General features: G+C 44.2%; 1 protein-coding gene across 1 annotated transcript; it reads right to left on the bottom strand.

The window, feature by feature from the left end:
• Positions 1-232: 232 nt before the first annotated feature.
• LOC120743375 (olfactomedin-4-like) lies at positions 233-6,818 on the bottom strand. The gene is made up of 7 exons (XM_040047004.1): positions 6,707-6,818; positions 6,492-6,614; positions 6,201-6,419; positions 5,428-5,581; positions 4,799-5,026; positions 972-1,140; positions 233-714 (listed from the first exon to the last, which is right to left on the bottom strand). Exons 1-7 carry the CDS (start codon positions 6,758-6,760, stop codon positions 261-263), a joined length of 1,401 nt encoding a protein of 466 aa, XP_039902938.1. The 5' UTR covers positions 6,761-6,818; the 3' UTR covers positions 233-260.
• Positions 6,819-15,264: the final 8,446 nt, after the last annotated feature.

Below are 15,264 nucleotides of genomic sequence, written 5' to 3'. Positions count from 1 at the left end.
ACAATTACTTGATCTAAATTTATACCAGTAGCTCCATGTTGACTTTTGAAACATAGCCTGAATATAACACTGAATAAAAACACACCAGAAGTGTATGATTTTAATTTATTGAAGGAAAACAGTAAAAAAGAAAGAGACAACAGTAAATTGGTTTAGTATATAAATTGATAATGCATATTGTTTATAGTATGTGTCATTTTTCAGAAATTCAATGCTTGCTTTTATTCTTTAGTAAGTATTACTGGAGTCAGTATTTAGCTTCAGGACTGATTATCCAGTAACTCAAACTGCACCTTGTAAGAGACCATGTAGGAGTCACAGTAGGCATGAAGCATCTGGTCCACAGGGCTGTAGTTCAGGGCTTGAATGTTAGGAGCCAACTTCTTCATGAAGATGCCAACGTTGAACCTCTCCTGTCCCGTCACGGGGTTGAAGGAGTAAAAGATCTCCTCGACCTCTTGGTTGACGTAACGTGTGGCGTAGAGGACGCCGCAGGCCATGAAGGTGTTGGTCACTGCCTGCTTGTAGACTGAAGTGTGCCAGGTTTGTCCGAGCTTTGGTGGTTCACCCTCTTCCACCTTGGACAGAACCAAGTTGCCAAAGTCCTGGGTGGTGGTGTAGACCACCCAGATGCCAGACTCATCTGTTGCCAGGTCCAGGTCAGTGCATTGGTAGCATTCCTCAAGGTTGCAGAAGTTACCCTTTGCATTGTACCTGATTAACAGAGGACAGAAACGAATGTTTTACACCAAAAAATGTCATGTTTGCTTATCTCTTAAAGACCTGTACTTTATGGTTTCTCCTTTTTAAAAGAATATATTTCCCATGAGAGTGTTTGCAAAACTAATATTTATACTGAGTAAAATATGAGTAAAAAGAGTATTTGCTATTCTTGTTATAAAAATAAAAACTGTATTTATTATCTTTATTACAAAATAACCATTTTTAAAAACAGAGTTAAGTGACTCAACCTGGTTCCTTTGGGTAGATGTAAGGTGGTAACAATTTTGGAAGTGAGGTTGAAACAACAAACAGCATCCTTGTTGTAACAGTTGTAGTACAAAGCGCCTCCATACAGAACATTATTTGGACCTTGGATGGTGTTGGTAGTTGGATTCGAGGGATTGATCTGGACGTTGCCTGATAAAGGAAGAAAGAGATAATAACTGACAAGCCTGATTAAAAAACAAAACCTATTACATTTTATAATACTGTTTTTCTATTATCCACAAAAAAATAATTGTGCCTTTTTTGGTGGGTACATCTTTTCATTGGTCTTTGATTATTGTTTAATTTATTTTCAGGATCACAAACATTCTCTTGCGTGTCAATCCTCTGCTGAAATTAGCCTTCAACAAGGTTCAAGGTTCAAGGTTCAAGGTTCTTTATTTGTCACATGCATAGTTATACAAGTATAACACAGTGAAATGTAGGCTGACACGCTCCTCGACATGTGCAAAAATTGGGGGGGGGGGGGGGGGGGTGTAGAGGAAGAACATTATATATATAAATATATATATATATACAGACATATAGTATATACACTGGGTGAATGTGCAGTAGTAGCAGCAAGCAGGTGAATTCTGTATATTAATATGAATAGACATCTGACTATTTTACAGGAGACAATATAAACATATTTAAAATTAAAGGAATTTGAAATGTACATTGTGCCTTGGTTTAGTGTCTGGAAGAGTCCTGTCTCAGTCAATTATAGATGATGTGAGAGGGCGGGTGTGTGTGTTTAGGGCACGGATGGCTTGGGGATAGAAGTTCCTCTTGAGTCTCTCTGTCCTTGCCCGGAAGATGCGGAACCTTCTACCAGATTGCAGAAGTTGGAACAGTTTGTTTGCCAGGATGGGACGGGTCCTTCAGTATCTGCGCTGCTCTAGTCCGGCATCTCCTGGTGTAGGTGTCCTGAAGCGGGGGGAGAGCAATCCTGCAGCAGCGTTCTGCTGTACGGATCACTCTCTGGAGAGCTTTTTGGTCCTTCACACAGCTGTTCCCAAACCACGATGTCATGTTCTGTGTGAGGATGCTCTCCACAGCGCCTGTATAGAAAATCCTGAGGATCTTTGGAGAGACCCTGAACTTCCTCAGTTGTCGTAGGTGATACAGGCGCTGCCTAGCCTTTTTGGTCTGGACCTGAATGTGGGCAGACCATGTCAGGTCTGAGGAGATGTGGACACCAAGATACTTGAAGGACTGCACCCTCTCCACTGGAGCTCCATTGATGATGATGGGCTTGTAGTCTCTGTGCTGACCCCTTCTGAAGTCCACCACCAGCTCCTTGGTCTTGCTGACGTTCAGCTGGAGGTGGTTGTCCTGGCACCACGATGCCAGATTCTTCACTTCATCCATGTAGGCCGCCTCATCGTTGTTGGAGATGGCACCCAACACCACTGTGTCGTCAGCAAACTTCACAATGGTGTTGGAGCCATGGGTGGCCACACAGTCTGAAGTGTAGAGGGAGTAGAGCAGTGGCGAGAGGACACATCCCTGAGGTGCTCCTGTGTTGATGGTGATGCTGTTGGAGAAGCACCTGCCCACCCTCACCACCTGAGTTCTGCCAGTGAGGAAGTCCAACACCCATGCACACAGACGGCTGTTAAGTCCCAGATCTCTCAGCTTTGTGAACAGTCTGCAGGGCACTATTGTGTTAAACGCTGAACTGTAATCAACAAACAGCATTCGCACATAGTTACCCTGTTTCTTGTCCACGTGGCTGAGAGTGGTGTGTAGGACGTGGGCGATGGCATCCTCTGTGGATCTGTTGGATCTGTAGGCGAACTGCAGCGGATCTGTGGTGTCTGGGATGGAGGAGGAGATGATGTTCTTCAGCAGCCTCTCAAACACCTTCATTACTACCGAGGTCAGTGCAACTGGCCGGTAATCGTTCAGGGATGAGGGTTTGCTGTTCTTGGGCACAGGGATGATGGTGGATCTTTTGAAGCATGTGGGGACCACAGACTTCGCCAGGGACTCGTTGAAGATGTAAGTGAACACACCTGCTAGCTGGTCAGCACAGCAGCGCAGCAGACGGCCGGTGATGCCGTCTGGCCCCGCCGCTTTCCTTGTGTTCACTCTCCTCAGTGCCGCTCGGACGTCATGCTCCGCGATGCTGGTCACCGGGCTCTCGCTGATGACGTCACTGTCCTCGGTAGTCAGGCGGTAGATAGCATTAGCCGCCTGGCTAACCTCGAAACGGGCGTAGAACCGATTCAGCTCGTTGGTGAATGCAGAGTCGGCGTTGATCGGCGCAGTGTCCCTGGCTTTGTAGTCCGTAATGGTGCGTAGTCCGTGCCACATACTCCGTGTGTCGCCCTGGTGGAAGCGGGACTCCACACGTTCCCGGTACCTGCGTTTGGCATCTCTCACCGCGCGCCGCACGCCGTATGAGGCCGCTTTGTAGGCGCTCATATCGCCAGTGGCGAGACCCGCGTTGTAGGAGGCGGTCCTGGCGTTTACTGCAGTGCGGATCGATCTGTCCATCCACGGTTTCTGGTTTGGGAATGTGGTGACTCTCGCAGTGGGGATAATCTCCTCCGTTAGCATATTGACGAAGCATACTGCTACTTCCGTAAACTCGTTGATGTCGACTGCGCATGCTCTGAACATGTCCCAGTCTACGTCGTTGAGTGCGTCCTGTAGCGTAGCTTCTGATTGGGCAGTCCACCGTTTTACCTCCCTCTTGGTCACGTCTTCCCTCCGTATGCTTTGTTTATACTGGGGAATGAGGAAGATGGCGTTGTGGTCAGACTTCCCAAAAGCCGGGTGTGAGACAGCTTTGTAGCCCTGCTTGTATGGCGTATAGCAGTGATCCAAAATCCGATCCCCTCTCGTTGGACACGAGACATGCTGGTAAAAGTTTGGCATGACTTGTCTGAGGTTCGCTTTGTTAAAGTCTCCTGCTACAATGAGGGCTGCGCCCGGGTCCTTGTTTTGAAGCGAGCTCAGCACATCATGTAATTCGGACAAAGCCATACCTGTGTCCGCTTGGGGTGGGATGTAGACCGCCGTGGCGATGACTGAGGTGAACTCACGGGGCAGATAGAAAGGGCGGCACTTAATGCTCAGGAACTCCAGATGTGGCGAGCAGCCGCTGGAGAGAGTAGAAATGCTCCTGGCATCACACCACTTTCTGTTTATCATGAAACACACTCCTCCACCTTTGGTTTTGTTCGACTCTGCCGTTCTGTCCGCGCGGAGCACAAAGAATGAATCCGACGGAGTTACGGCCTGGTCCGGCACGGTGGGGGTCAGCCATGTCTCCGTGAAGCACAGAATGTTGCAGTCCCAATACACAAATTTGAAGTGTATTCCCGTCTGACTCAATGTTGCTAAAACCAGCAGTGCCTAGCTTTTTAAAAAGTTAAAGGATTGACTGAATTTTCTTTAAAATTAGTTACACCTTCAGGGTGAACCTTTGGTGCTGAGATTGTCAGGAAGATAGCTGGATTTTGAAAGTATCGGAAGATTTTGCATGACTCATGCTGTGCAAAAAATAGGAGTTTACTGGAGTCACTATCTATAAGTTACTTTTAGACTGGCAGTAGAAACAGAGGAATGTGATGTTGTTATAGAGCCAGTTCTGCTTTTGTGCCTTTTGTGAAACAACTTACATTTCCACAATTTTGGGAACTGACTCTGTAGTGTGACTAGCAGAAGTCTTTATTCTAGCTTACATTTTTTATCAGAAGAAAGTCAGTCTGCACCTTGCCTTCGGTACTGTAAATAGTTTACACTTAAATGTTCCCCAGTATGCCACAAAAAATATTACAAAAGGACAGGTTCTTACCAGGGACGCTCACCCCAATGATGAGAGAGCTCAAGGTGGAATAGAAACGGACGTAGTGGGCATATCTGTTGCTGGAAGTCAGTATTACCCGCCAATACCAACTCTCCTTCCCGGCTTCTGGTTTGGGATCCCGACCCCAGGCGCCATACTTGTATGAACCAGGATACTCTCCTGCTGTGTAGACCCTCGGTTCACTTATATTCAGAAACTGACCATAGGGACAATTACCTGAGGATAAAATGTTAAAGGAAACGAAGCGAGAGTGTTAATTTGCATGGCCGATTTCTTCCCAAATATGGCATTAGTAGTTTATTCAGCAGGGTTATAGTCAAGATAAGACTGGAGAGGAGGGGAGAGCAGCAGCAAAACTCCAGTCCAGAACACAGCAGGCATCATTGTCAACCGACATGGCAATGATTAATCCACATACAGCATGGAAGAAAGCTCTGTGCTGGAAGCAGGTTGCAAAGTGGCTTGCAGAAATGTGGACATGCTAAAGCAGCTTAAATAGCATGCTTTTTGATATCTGCCAAATTAATGTTGAGTATCTGTGCAGGTGTGGAGATATGCAAATGATATTTTACGGTCAAATCTCTTTGAGCTGCATAAAGGAAGCTTTTGGGGATTACCATTTGGAGGCGCAGTGGGTTGGCGGTAGGGATGAAGTCCACTCTGGCATTGTTGCAGGTCCCTCTTCAGGCGTTGGTTGGCTTGTTGTCTTTTCACCACTTGCATTGTGTCAAATGTCTCTAGCTCCTGCATCTCTTCTCTCAGGTCCTGAAGCTGACATCAGCAGACATCACAGATCTCAGATCAAAATCTCATTTTATTTGCACGTAAAATATGGTAAGAGTTTTGAATGAGCATTTACTCAAAATACAAACTGACACATAAAAATGGTGCATTAAGTAAGGCTGGGTTTATGCCTGACTGAAGAACTTACTATAGATAAAAATTAGACAAAGCATTTATTCTACAGGTAGAAACAATGTTTTGTGTTGAGCCTTTAATTGAGAGCAGTCTTTGAGGAAAACAAGAGCAACCACTGAGCAGTCTGTGAATTAGAGAAGCAGACTACTTTTTGAGAAGGCTGCCAGGCTCGGCACATACAGTGAGAAGGCCAAGTCGTAGCAGTACTGTGACTAAGCAGACTATATTGCAGAATTTATAGAATTCAGTAGCTTCAAAAACATCAATTTCAGTAACTCATTTTGAAAAGGTTCTAATGGGAATGTAAATTATTTTAGATGTGTGTAAGTCAGAGTGACCATTTTCTTTGTCTGCCAAGTACCAAGACTTCAGAGATCAAGTGAAAAAAGCATTGTACATTAAAACGTTAAAACACAATCGAGACTTGAAAAGCAAGTTCTTAATATAATGCCTCATCTGTTTGTGAATTTACCTGCTGAGTTGTCGTAGCAGTAACACGCTCCTGTTCCAGGCTGGTGCTGTTGAGCTTATCAATCAGCTGCTTGATCTCAATCATTTCGTTCTCTATGACGTAGAGGCTGAGAACGCCGTAGAGCTCTCCATCATCTTCTTTCTCCAGCATCGATACATCCTTCTCCAGTACAGGCAGACGGCGATCCAAACCAAGGAGCAAACTCTCCAGCTCTATAATCTGCAGGCAGAGCAGTGGCTATAAAGTACTTAGCATGAATGCACACACATACACGCACACACACACACATACCTTCTGTGGCATAAGGTTGCTGTTGCAGTCTAAGGCAGCACCTTGAACTCTTTCCAGTTTGTCATGAGGGAAACTTTTCTCAGATTGTGCAAATTCACAGACACAATTCTCAGACAAAGATATCTGAAATTTAAAATGTTAAACAAAGCAAATATCAGTTAATAAAAATCAGTTAATTTAATTAAAATATCACAATGTCTTCTGTGTTTTCTTACCTGCTGGGTGATGGTAAACAGCACACACAGTGGAACAATCACATACAGCTTCATGTTGGATCGCTCGGCAGAACTGCATGAAAGTGTCTTAGTGTGATTTTGGCATGTGTGCGACTGCAGCAGCTAACTTGTGTACACTCCCATTAAGCTCTACTGTGAGCGTGTGTTGAGTTTCACTTCCTCTCTTGTGGTTGGGATTGCAGCAACACATGAAATTTTCTACCTGATGAGGAAAAATTGAACGAGTGACAGATGGGGGTCCTGCTGCTCCATTACTGATGAGGAGAACAAACCCTTTGTTTGGAGAAGCACAAAAATGACTTTTTGGAAAAGGTCTGTCATCCACCAAACATTTCTTACTCATATTCCCCAAGCACCAAAATGTTAGCACCAGATCTTTTAACTTCAGCATCCACCAGGCTATCAGCCAGCCACTTAGGAGTACTGCTAGGGTTGGGTTGCATTTGAGCTACATGCTGAACAAGCATATTTTCAGAAACTAGAAGATGTTGACTTCAAAATAAACTCTTATCTGTTGTACTTGGTCTTACAGACTTTGCATACATTTCAATTTATGTATTCCACATAGATTACTGCTCCGCCTTCAATACTGTCATCCCACACAAACTCACTCACAAGTTGGCAACACTCAGCCTATACCCCACCCTATATGACTACCTACAGGGCTTTTTTGGCTGGCAGGCCCCAGTCCGTCAGGATCGGCAACAGGACTTCAGACAGCATTTTTACTAACGCTGGCATTCCGCAGAGTTGTATCCTCAGTGCCATCCTCTACACCCTGTGCACCCATGATTGTGTTGCCTCCAACAGCGATAACACCATGCTGAAATTCGCAGATGACACTACAGTGATTGGTCGCATCACTGGAGGGGACGAAGCAGCTTATAGGACAGAGGTGGCCGGTCTGGTGTCATGGTGTGAGGACAACAACTTCACCTTCAACACTGATAAGACAAAAGAGATGATAGTGGACACGAGAAAGAAGAGGACACCTCACCAGCCGCTGTTTATCTGGCAGCTTGAAGTGGAGGGGGTGAACAGCTTTAGATACCTGGGCGTCCACATCACTGAGGACCTCACCTGGACACTGAACACCACACAGCTGGTCAAGAAAGCTCAGCAGCCTTTTTTTTAAGACCTGAAAGAAAAATTCTCAAAAGCCAAAAATATCACATAGCACTGGATTGGACTTATGTACTACTTTGCCTTTTAAATACATTAGCACATTTAGACCGAGTGAAACATCAAACCTTGTGAGGTCCAAGCGATTGTTGGTGATGACTCCAACCATGACACTAACTCTTGTTGTTGGGAAATCCTGTGAGGAAGGAGCATGCCCACCACAAATGGGCCTTATCACATATATATGCACACACAGGGGGCATTGTAAGTTTGTGGAAGACGTTAAACAGATAGCGAGACTCCTTCTGCTTATCAGCGATGTAAATCTCTAGGTGATGCTAAGCAGAAAACAAGGTCATAGGGGGAAAGTTTTAACCCTTAGATGCACACAACCCGTGGGGTCAAAAATGACCCCACGGGTTGTTTTTCTTCGAAATCTTTAAAATGAAAAGTTGTAATATATTCATATTCCAGGTATTCCTCATAAAATATGTTTGTAACATGAGCCCATTTGCATTTTTATTTATTTTTTCATTAGTTTAAAGAAAATGCTGTTTTTGTATCGCTACTCCACTCTTCCACAAGTGGGGTCAAAAATGATCCCAAGCAGTTCCTATGTGATCTTCTATGAAACTTTCATTCTTAGCAACTCTGACTGTCCCACTTACACTTCTAAAGGATCAGGAATTAATTTTTACACAGTAACATATATGATTTATAGCCAGGGCTGCACATAAGTGGTCTGCAGGTGCGCATTGGCTGTCAAAAAAAAAGTATTCCCAGAAATTCTGAGAATATGCGCTTCTTTTGCGGTGGAGGAACACCAAAGTAATTGCTTACAGAGCTTGCTTCTTCAACATCTTTAAAAGTTCTGAACAAATGTCTGTCCTGCTCCAGAACATGTTATGTACGCAAACGAGCATTCCAACTTCTTATCTGGTGCGTGTCTTTTATTTTGACAGCGAATGCGCACCTGCGGACCATTTATGTGCAGCCCTGTTTATAGTTTTCTGTGCATTTCAAACATTGTACTTTCTGATGTTTTTTTTTTTTTAAATATCTAAAGTAACATGGCTGCTATGAGGCCAGCTAGGATCCCTGTGGACCTTGCCCTACAAATGATCCAGGATGGATGGGATGAAGAGCCCATCGGAGGCATTGACTCGGACATCGGACATCTCAGATATAGAGGACCCAGACTATTGTCCCCCCCACTGAACAAGGCCAGTCAGACACAGAGGAGTCCTCTGATGAGTCCTCTGAAGAGGAAATGGATATTGAGTCCAACAGAATGAGCCACTCTTACTGGTCTAGCCACAATATTCTGAATTAGTCAGCCAGGGCTTGCACCTGGGTTTAGTACTGTCTCCCCAATAGATGTATGGAAGATGTTCATGTCTGTTAATATAATAGAAGAGGTGCTGACATGCACAAACATGGAGGCACGAAGAGTAGCCACAGACAGGGGAAAGAGTGGAAAAATGTAATCAAACATAAGCTGGCCTTCATTTGATTGACCATTCTTGCAGGAAGTGAGAAGAACTGGGATCTACCAGTCGGTGTGCTTTTTGGGAGTCCTCTGCATAACCCATTGTTCAAGGCCACTATGTCAATTCAAAGATTTGAAGATATTCGCCCGTCTTGCACTTTTTTTTTTTTTTTTTTTTGCCCGTCTTGCACTTTGATGACAAGAGGACCAGAGCCTACCGATTGAAAACAAACCACGTGGCAGCTTTCCGCTACATATGGGACCTGTTCCTGGTCAACTGCAGGCAGAAATTCATGCCCAGTGATTGTGTTACAGTGGATGAACAACTTGTGCCTTTCAGAGGGAAGACCCAGCTTCTGCAGTATATGCCGAGCAAGCATACAAAAGTGATAGAAGTGATACAAAAACTCCAATTTCTTAAAATTAATGAAAAAAAAAAAAAAAAAAACGCAAAGGGCCACATGTCACAAACATGTTTTATGAGGAATACCTCAAATATGAAAATATTACAACTCTTTGTTTTAAAGATTTTGAAGAATAACAACCGAGTTTATAGCAAAATGCATTGATTTTATTTGGGGTCATTTTTGACCCCACTCGTGGAAGAGTGTAGGTATTGGTAGGTTGTGCATCCAAGGGTTAAGGGATTAAGTTATGCTAGAGTCCAAGGAGCATCAGAATGAGCACAAACAGTAGGGGTAATTTATGTCTAGTGGTGCAGTGGTCAGTGCAGATATATCAGTTCAAATTACTTTTGTGCAAGTTTAGTTGAGTATGTTGAGTTTGGGGAAGGAGCTATCCCTGAGTCTGTTTTTTCTGGCCCATATGGATCTGAAGGTTAAAAAAGTGGTAGCCGGGGTGGATAACGTCCTTTAGGATGTTTCTGGCCCTGCTGAGACAACTGGAATTATAGATGGCAGACAAGGAGGGCAGGGGGCATCCGATGATTCTTTGTGCTGTGTTTACCACCCTCTGCAGTCTCTTCATGTCCACCTCCGTGCAACTAGTGTGCCACACTGTCACTGTATAGGTCAGCAGGCTCTCTATGGTGGATCTGTAGAAGGTAGCGGAGTGTTTAGTTGCTCCTTCCTCAGCACCCTTAGGAAGTGTAGCCACTGGTGGGCCTTCTTAACTAGCACTGTGGTGTTGACTGACCAGGAGACGTCTGCAGAGATGTGGACACCCAGGAATTTGAAGAATTCCACTCGCTCTTGTCAGGGCTCTGCATGGGCAGGCTGGGATGAGGACCCAAATGCAGAACTCGTGGAGACAAAGTGGCAAACTCAAAAACCTCAGCTTTATTGCTGGCATGAAGCTGAAACATAAACCAAACTGTGAAAGCTATAACTGGACCATACAGGCAAATCTGAGGGTATGACGCGACCCTGAGACAGAGAAACACAGGGCTTAAATACACTGAGGCGTAATCAGGGAATGGGAAACAGGAGGGAGACATAGCTGGGAGGGATTAGGGCTAAAGAGACAGGGGCTGTGTCCCAATTAAGAGACTGCACGCTTGAAGTACGCGCACTACGCGTACTACGTACGGTGCGTACTATAAGTACGAGAAGTGCGGAAGTGAGAGGCTTGTGAAATGGGACGGTATACGCTTCGTCGCGCTGTTCAGGTTGCCTAGCAACCATGATACTAACCGTGAGACACGTTACATACAGCTTTGTTTGACAGAAATGAAGGAGAAAAATGTTTTGTTGGTCATTCATTTTTGTCATGACATCACTTTGATTAGTTGAGTATCTGAGGCTGAGACCACAGGACTGTAAAACATGATTGTTGGGCTTCATTTCTGTGCTGAACAGTCATTTAAGATTAGCTAGTAAATAACAATTAGTTAATGTTGTTCATGAGACTAAAGTCATCTCACTGTGGTAATGTAAATATAATATGGCCAATATTATATGTATTGTCAGATTATTATGATACACACACACATATACATATATCACTGACTTTCAGCGTGTTGTGTTTGTGGATATATGACTGACTTTAATTATTAAACATTCGCACATAAATAAGTGACATCATATTCAGTACTTTTGACAGTTCACTCTTCGGCCGCTCCATCTTATTAGGGAAATTCCACATACATAAATGTAAATTTCAAACCTCAACCCCATCATTTAATTTGTTTTTGATTGAAATTGAATATTACTTAAACTCTCTTAAATTAACTTCCAATAAAAAAGGTTTATCATTGATTGAAATTCATTCAGAAATGTTTAACGAATGAGCTGTCACAACTTTCAAGTACAAAGTTGTTATGAAGTCTGTCACATTCCCCCCCCCTTTTTTTTTCTTTTTTTATCCTTTATTTATTTATCCTTCTTATTTCATTGTACTGTATATTGTTACTCTTATTTGCCCTGTATGTCTACTGTACAAACTGAACTGGAATGACTGACTGTTCGCTTTATGATTTCAATAAAGTTTGGGAAAAAAAAACAACAACCTCTTCGGCCGCTCCCTTCTGCCGTATTTTGCGGCACAATTCTCCACACCCACCGCCGCGCTATGAATTGTGGGATATATGGGACCACGAAGCGTGCACCGGACCACGCTTGATATTTGGGGAAATCAACGGCGCATTTGGAGTATGCATTTGAAGTACACTTCGAATTGGGACAGCCGTCGTCGCGTGGCGGTGACGTAACCGCACTTAAAATGCGTACTTCAAAAGTGCAGTCTCTTAATTGGGACACAGCCAGGGAAAGCAAAACAGAATACACTCACATGAGACATGGACCTTCACAATAAAACAGGAAGCAAGAAATGAAGACGCAGACTTGACACAGGACTAAAACTATACTAAACACAAGAACAAAACCCTTAACTGAAACATAGACTAAGAATAATAATAATCAACAAAGCACAACAAGAGATTAAGAACATAACCCATAATACAAAATCTTATCAAAATATAAGAAACTCAAAATGCTGGGTCAAAATGACCCAGAACCGTGACAGCTCTACACACTCACCGTTGATGCGTGGGGGACGCACAGGACCTCATCTCTTTAGGCTGCCTCATTTCCCCCCGTGTTCAGCCCAAATACCGTTGTGTCATCAGCAAATTTGACAATGATATTCTCTGGGTGGGCAGAACTTCAGGCAGCTGTGTAGAGGGAGTAGAGTAGTGGGCTTATTACACAGTGTTAAGAGATATATACTAAAACACTTCTTCAGCTGAGAATCAGAGAGGAGAAACACACAGGTTTTCTTGCTAGCAAGGGCAGTCACCAGAGCGCCCACACGAGAGTGAGGGCTCAGAGACTCGCAGCTCTGAGACTGCCCTGGTCTTTATTTATACATCAGTGGGTGTTTGTTCCTTACATTGGAGTGTGGAGGTGTATATGTATGTGTGTGTGTGTGTGTGTGTGTGCGTGTGTGTGTCAGAGTGTGACCCCATAAATGACTTCCCTAAACCTGCTGGTCTGGAAAATCCAACAGTTCATCTATATGTCAAAAAGGCACTTAGACTAAAACTGACATTCCCATGCTCCCAGGATGTGGGTGTGAATGCCAGAACTCTCTGGAATGCACACAAAGCCTTTGCAGACTATTAAGGATCGCACATCCTATCACTACCATATGTAAACTTATATTATTAAAAGATTATACTGACTACTAAGTACAATTTTCTATTGACACACAGCCCTGGGGAGAACCGGTGCTGAGAGTGTGGGGGAAAGAGAGGAAGAGAGGTGAGGACCCAGTTTCACCCGCTGGTGTCAGTTGACCAAAAAGGCCTTCATCCAAGAGCAGGTGAATTGTGGGAGTCCCAGGTTGGCTAACTTGGTGATCAAAATGTCTGGTATTATTGTGTTAAAGGCTGAGCTGAAGTCAATGAAGAGTATTCAGACACAGCTCTCCTGTTGCTCCGGGGCCGGGGGGCACCTCTCACCAGGGGCTACAGCTTGCTAACCTACAGGTAGCAAGCTGTAGGTTGGGGATCACACTCCTCAGCCTCCCTGGGAAAGTCTATGCCAGGGTGCTGGAAAGGAGAGCCCGTCTGTTAGTCGAACCTCAGATACAGGAGGAACAATGCCGTTTTTTATCCTGGTCGGGGAACAGTGGACCAGCTCTTTATCCTCTCAAGGGTACTTGAGGGGGCATGGGAGTTTGCCCAACCAGTCGACATGTGTTTTTTGGACTTGGAGAAGGAATTCAACCGTGTCAGAAGTGGATGAGTTTAAGTTTTCTCGGGGTCTTGTTCACGAGTGATGGGAGAAGGGAGCAGGAGATCGACAGATGGATTGGTGCTGTGGCTGCAGTGATGCAGACTCTGTATCAGTCCGTTGTGGTGAAGAGAGAGCTGAGTGTAAAAGTGAAGCTCTCACTTTACTGGTCAATCTACGTCCCTAACCTCACCTATGGCCACGAGCTGTGGGTACAGGGAGTGCAGAATTATTAGGCAAATGAGTATTTTGTCCACATCATCCTCTTCATGCATGTTGTCTTACTCCAAGCTGTATAGGCTCGAAAGCCTACTACCAATTAAGCATATTAGGTGATGTGCATCTCTGTAATGAGAAGGGGTGTGGTCTAATGACATCAACACCTTATATCAGGTGTGCATAATTATTAGGCAACGTCCTCTCCTTTGGCAAAATGGGTCAAAAGAAGGACTTGACAGGCTCAGAAAAGTCAAAAATAGTGAGATATCTTGCAGAGGGATGCAGCAGTCTCAAAATTGCAAAGCTTCTGAAGCGTGATCATCGAACAATCAAGCGTTTCATTCAAAATAGTCAACAGGGTCGCAAGAAGCGTGTGGAAAAACCAAGGTGCAAAATAACTGCCCATGAACTGAGAAAAGTCAAGCGTGCAGCTGCCAAGATGCCACTTGCCACCAGTTTGGCCATATTTCAGAGCTGCAACATCACTGGAGTGCCCAAAAGCACAAGGTGTGCAATACTCAGAGACATGGCCAAGGTAAGAAAGGCTGAAAGACGACCACCACTGAACAAGACACACAAGCTGAAACGTCAAGACTGGGCCAAGAAATATCTCAAGACTGGTTTTTCTAAGGTTTTATGGACTGATGAAATGAGAGTGAGTCTTGATGGGCCAGATGGATGGGCCCGTGGCTGGATTGGTAAAGGGCAGAGAGCTCCAGTCCGACTCAGACGCCAGCAAGGTGGAGGTGGAGTACTGGTTTGGGCTGGTATCATCAAAGATGAGCTTGTGGGGCCTTTTCGGGTCGAGGATGGAGTCAAGCTCAACTCCCAGTCCTACTGCCAGTTTCTGGAAGACACCTTCTTCAAGCAGTGGTACAGGAAGAAGTCTGCATCCTTCAAGAAAAACATGATTTTCATGCAGGACAATGCTCCATCACACGCGTCCAAGTACTCCACAGCGTGGCTGGCAAGAAAGGGTATAAAAGAAGAAAAACTAATGACATGGCCACCTTGTTCACCTGATCTGAACCCCATTGAGAACCTGTGGTCCATCATCAAATGTGAGATTTACAAGGAGGGAAAACAGTACACCTCTCTGAACAGTGTCTGGGAGGCTGTGGTTGCTGCTGCACGCAATGTTGATGGTGAACAGATCAAAACACTGACAGAATCCATGGATGGCAGGCTTTTGAGTGTCCTTGCAAAGAAAGGTGGCTATATTGGTCGCTGATTTGTTTTTGTTTTGTTTTTGAATGTCAGAAATGTGTATTTGTGAATGTGGTGATGTTATATTGGTTTCACTGGTAAAAATAAATAATTGAAATGGGTATATATTTGTTTTTTGTTAAGTTGCCTAATAATTATGCACCGTAATAGTCACCTGCACACACAGATATCCCCCTAAAATAGCTAAAACTAAAAACAAACTAAAAACTACTTCCAAAAACATTCAGCTTTGATATTAATGAGTTTTTTGGGTTCATTGAGAACATGGTTGTTGTTCAATAATAAAA

Source organism: Simochromis diagramma, unplaced genomic scaffold (assembly GCF_900408965.1).
Source record: "Simochromis diagramma unplaced genomic scaffold, fSimDia1.1 OVJJ01000106.1, whole genome shotgun sequence".
In the NCBI taxonomy this organism is placed as follows: Eukaryota; Metazoa; Chordata; class Actinopteri; order Cichliformes; family Cichlidae; genus Simochromis; species Simochromis diagramma.
This window is presented reverse-complemented; position numbering and strand designations above follow the sequence as displayed.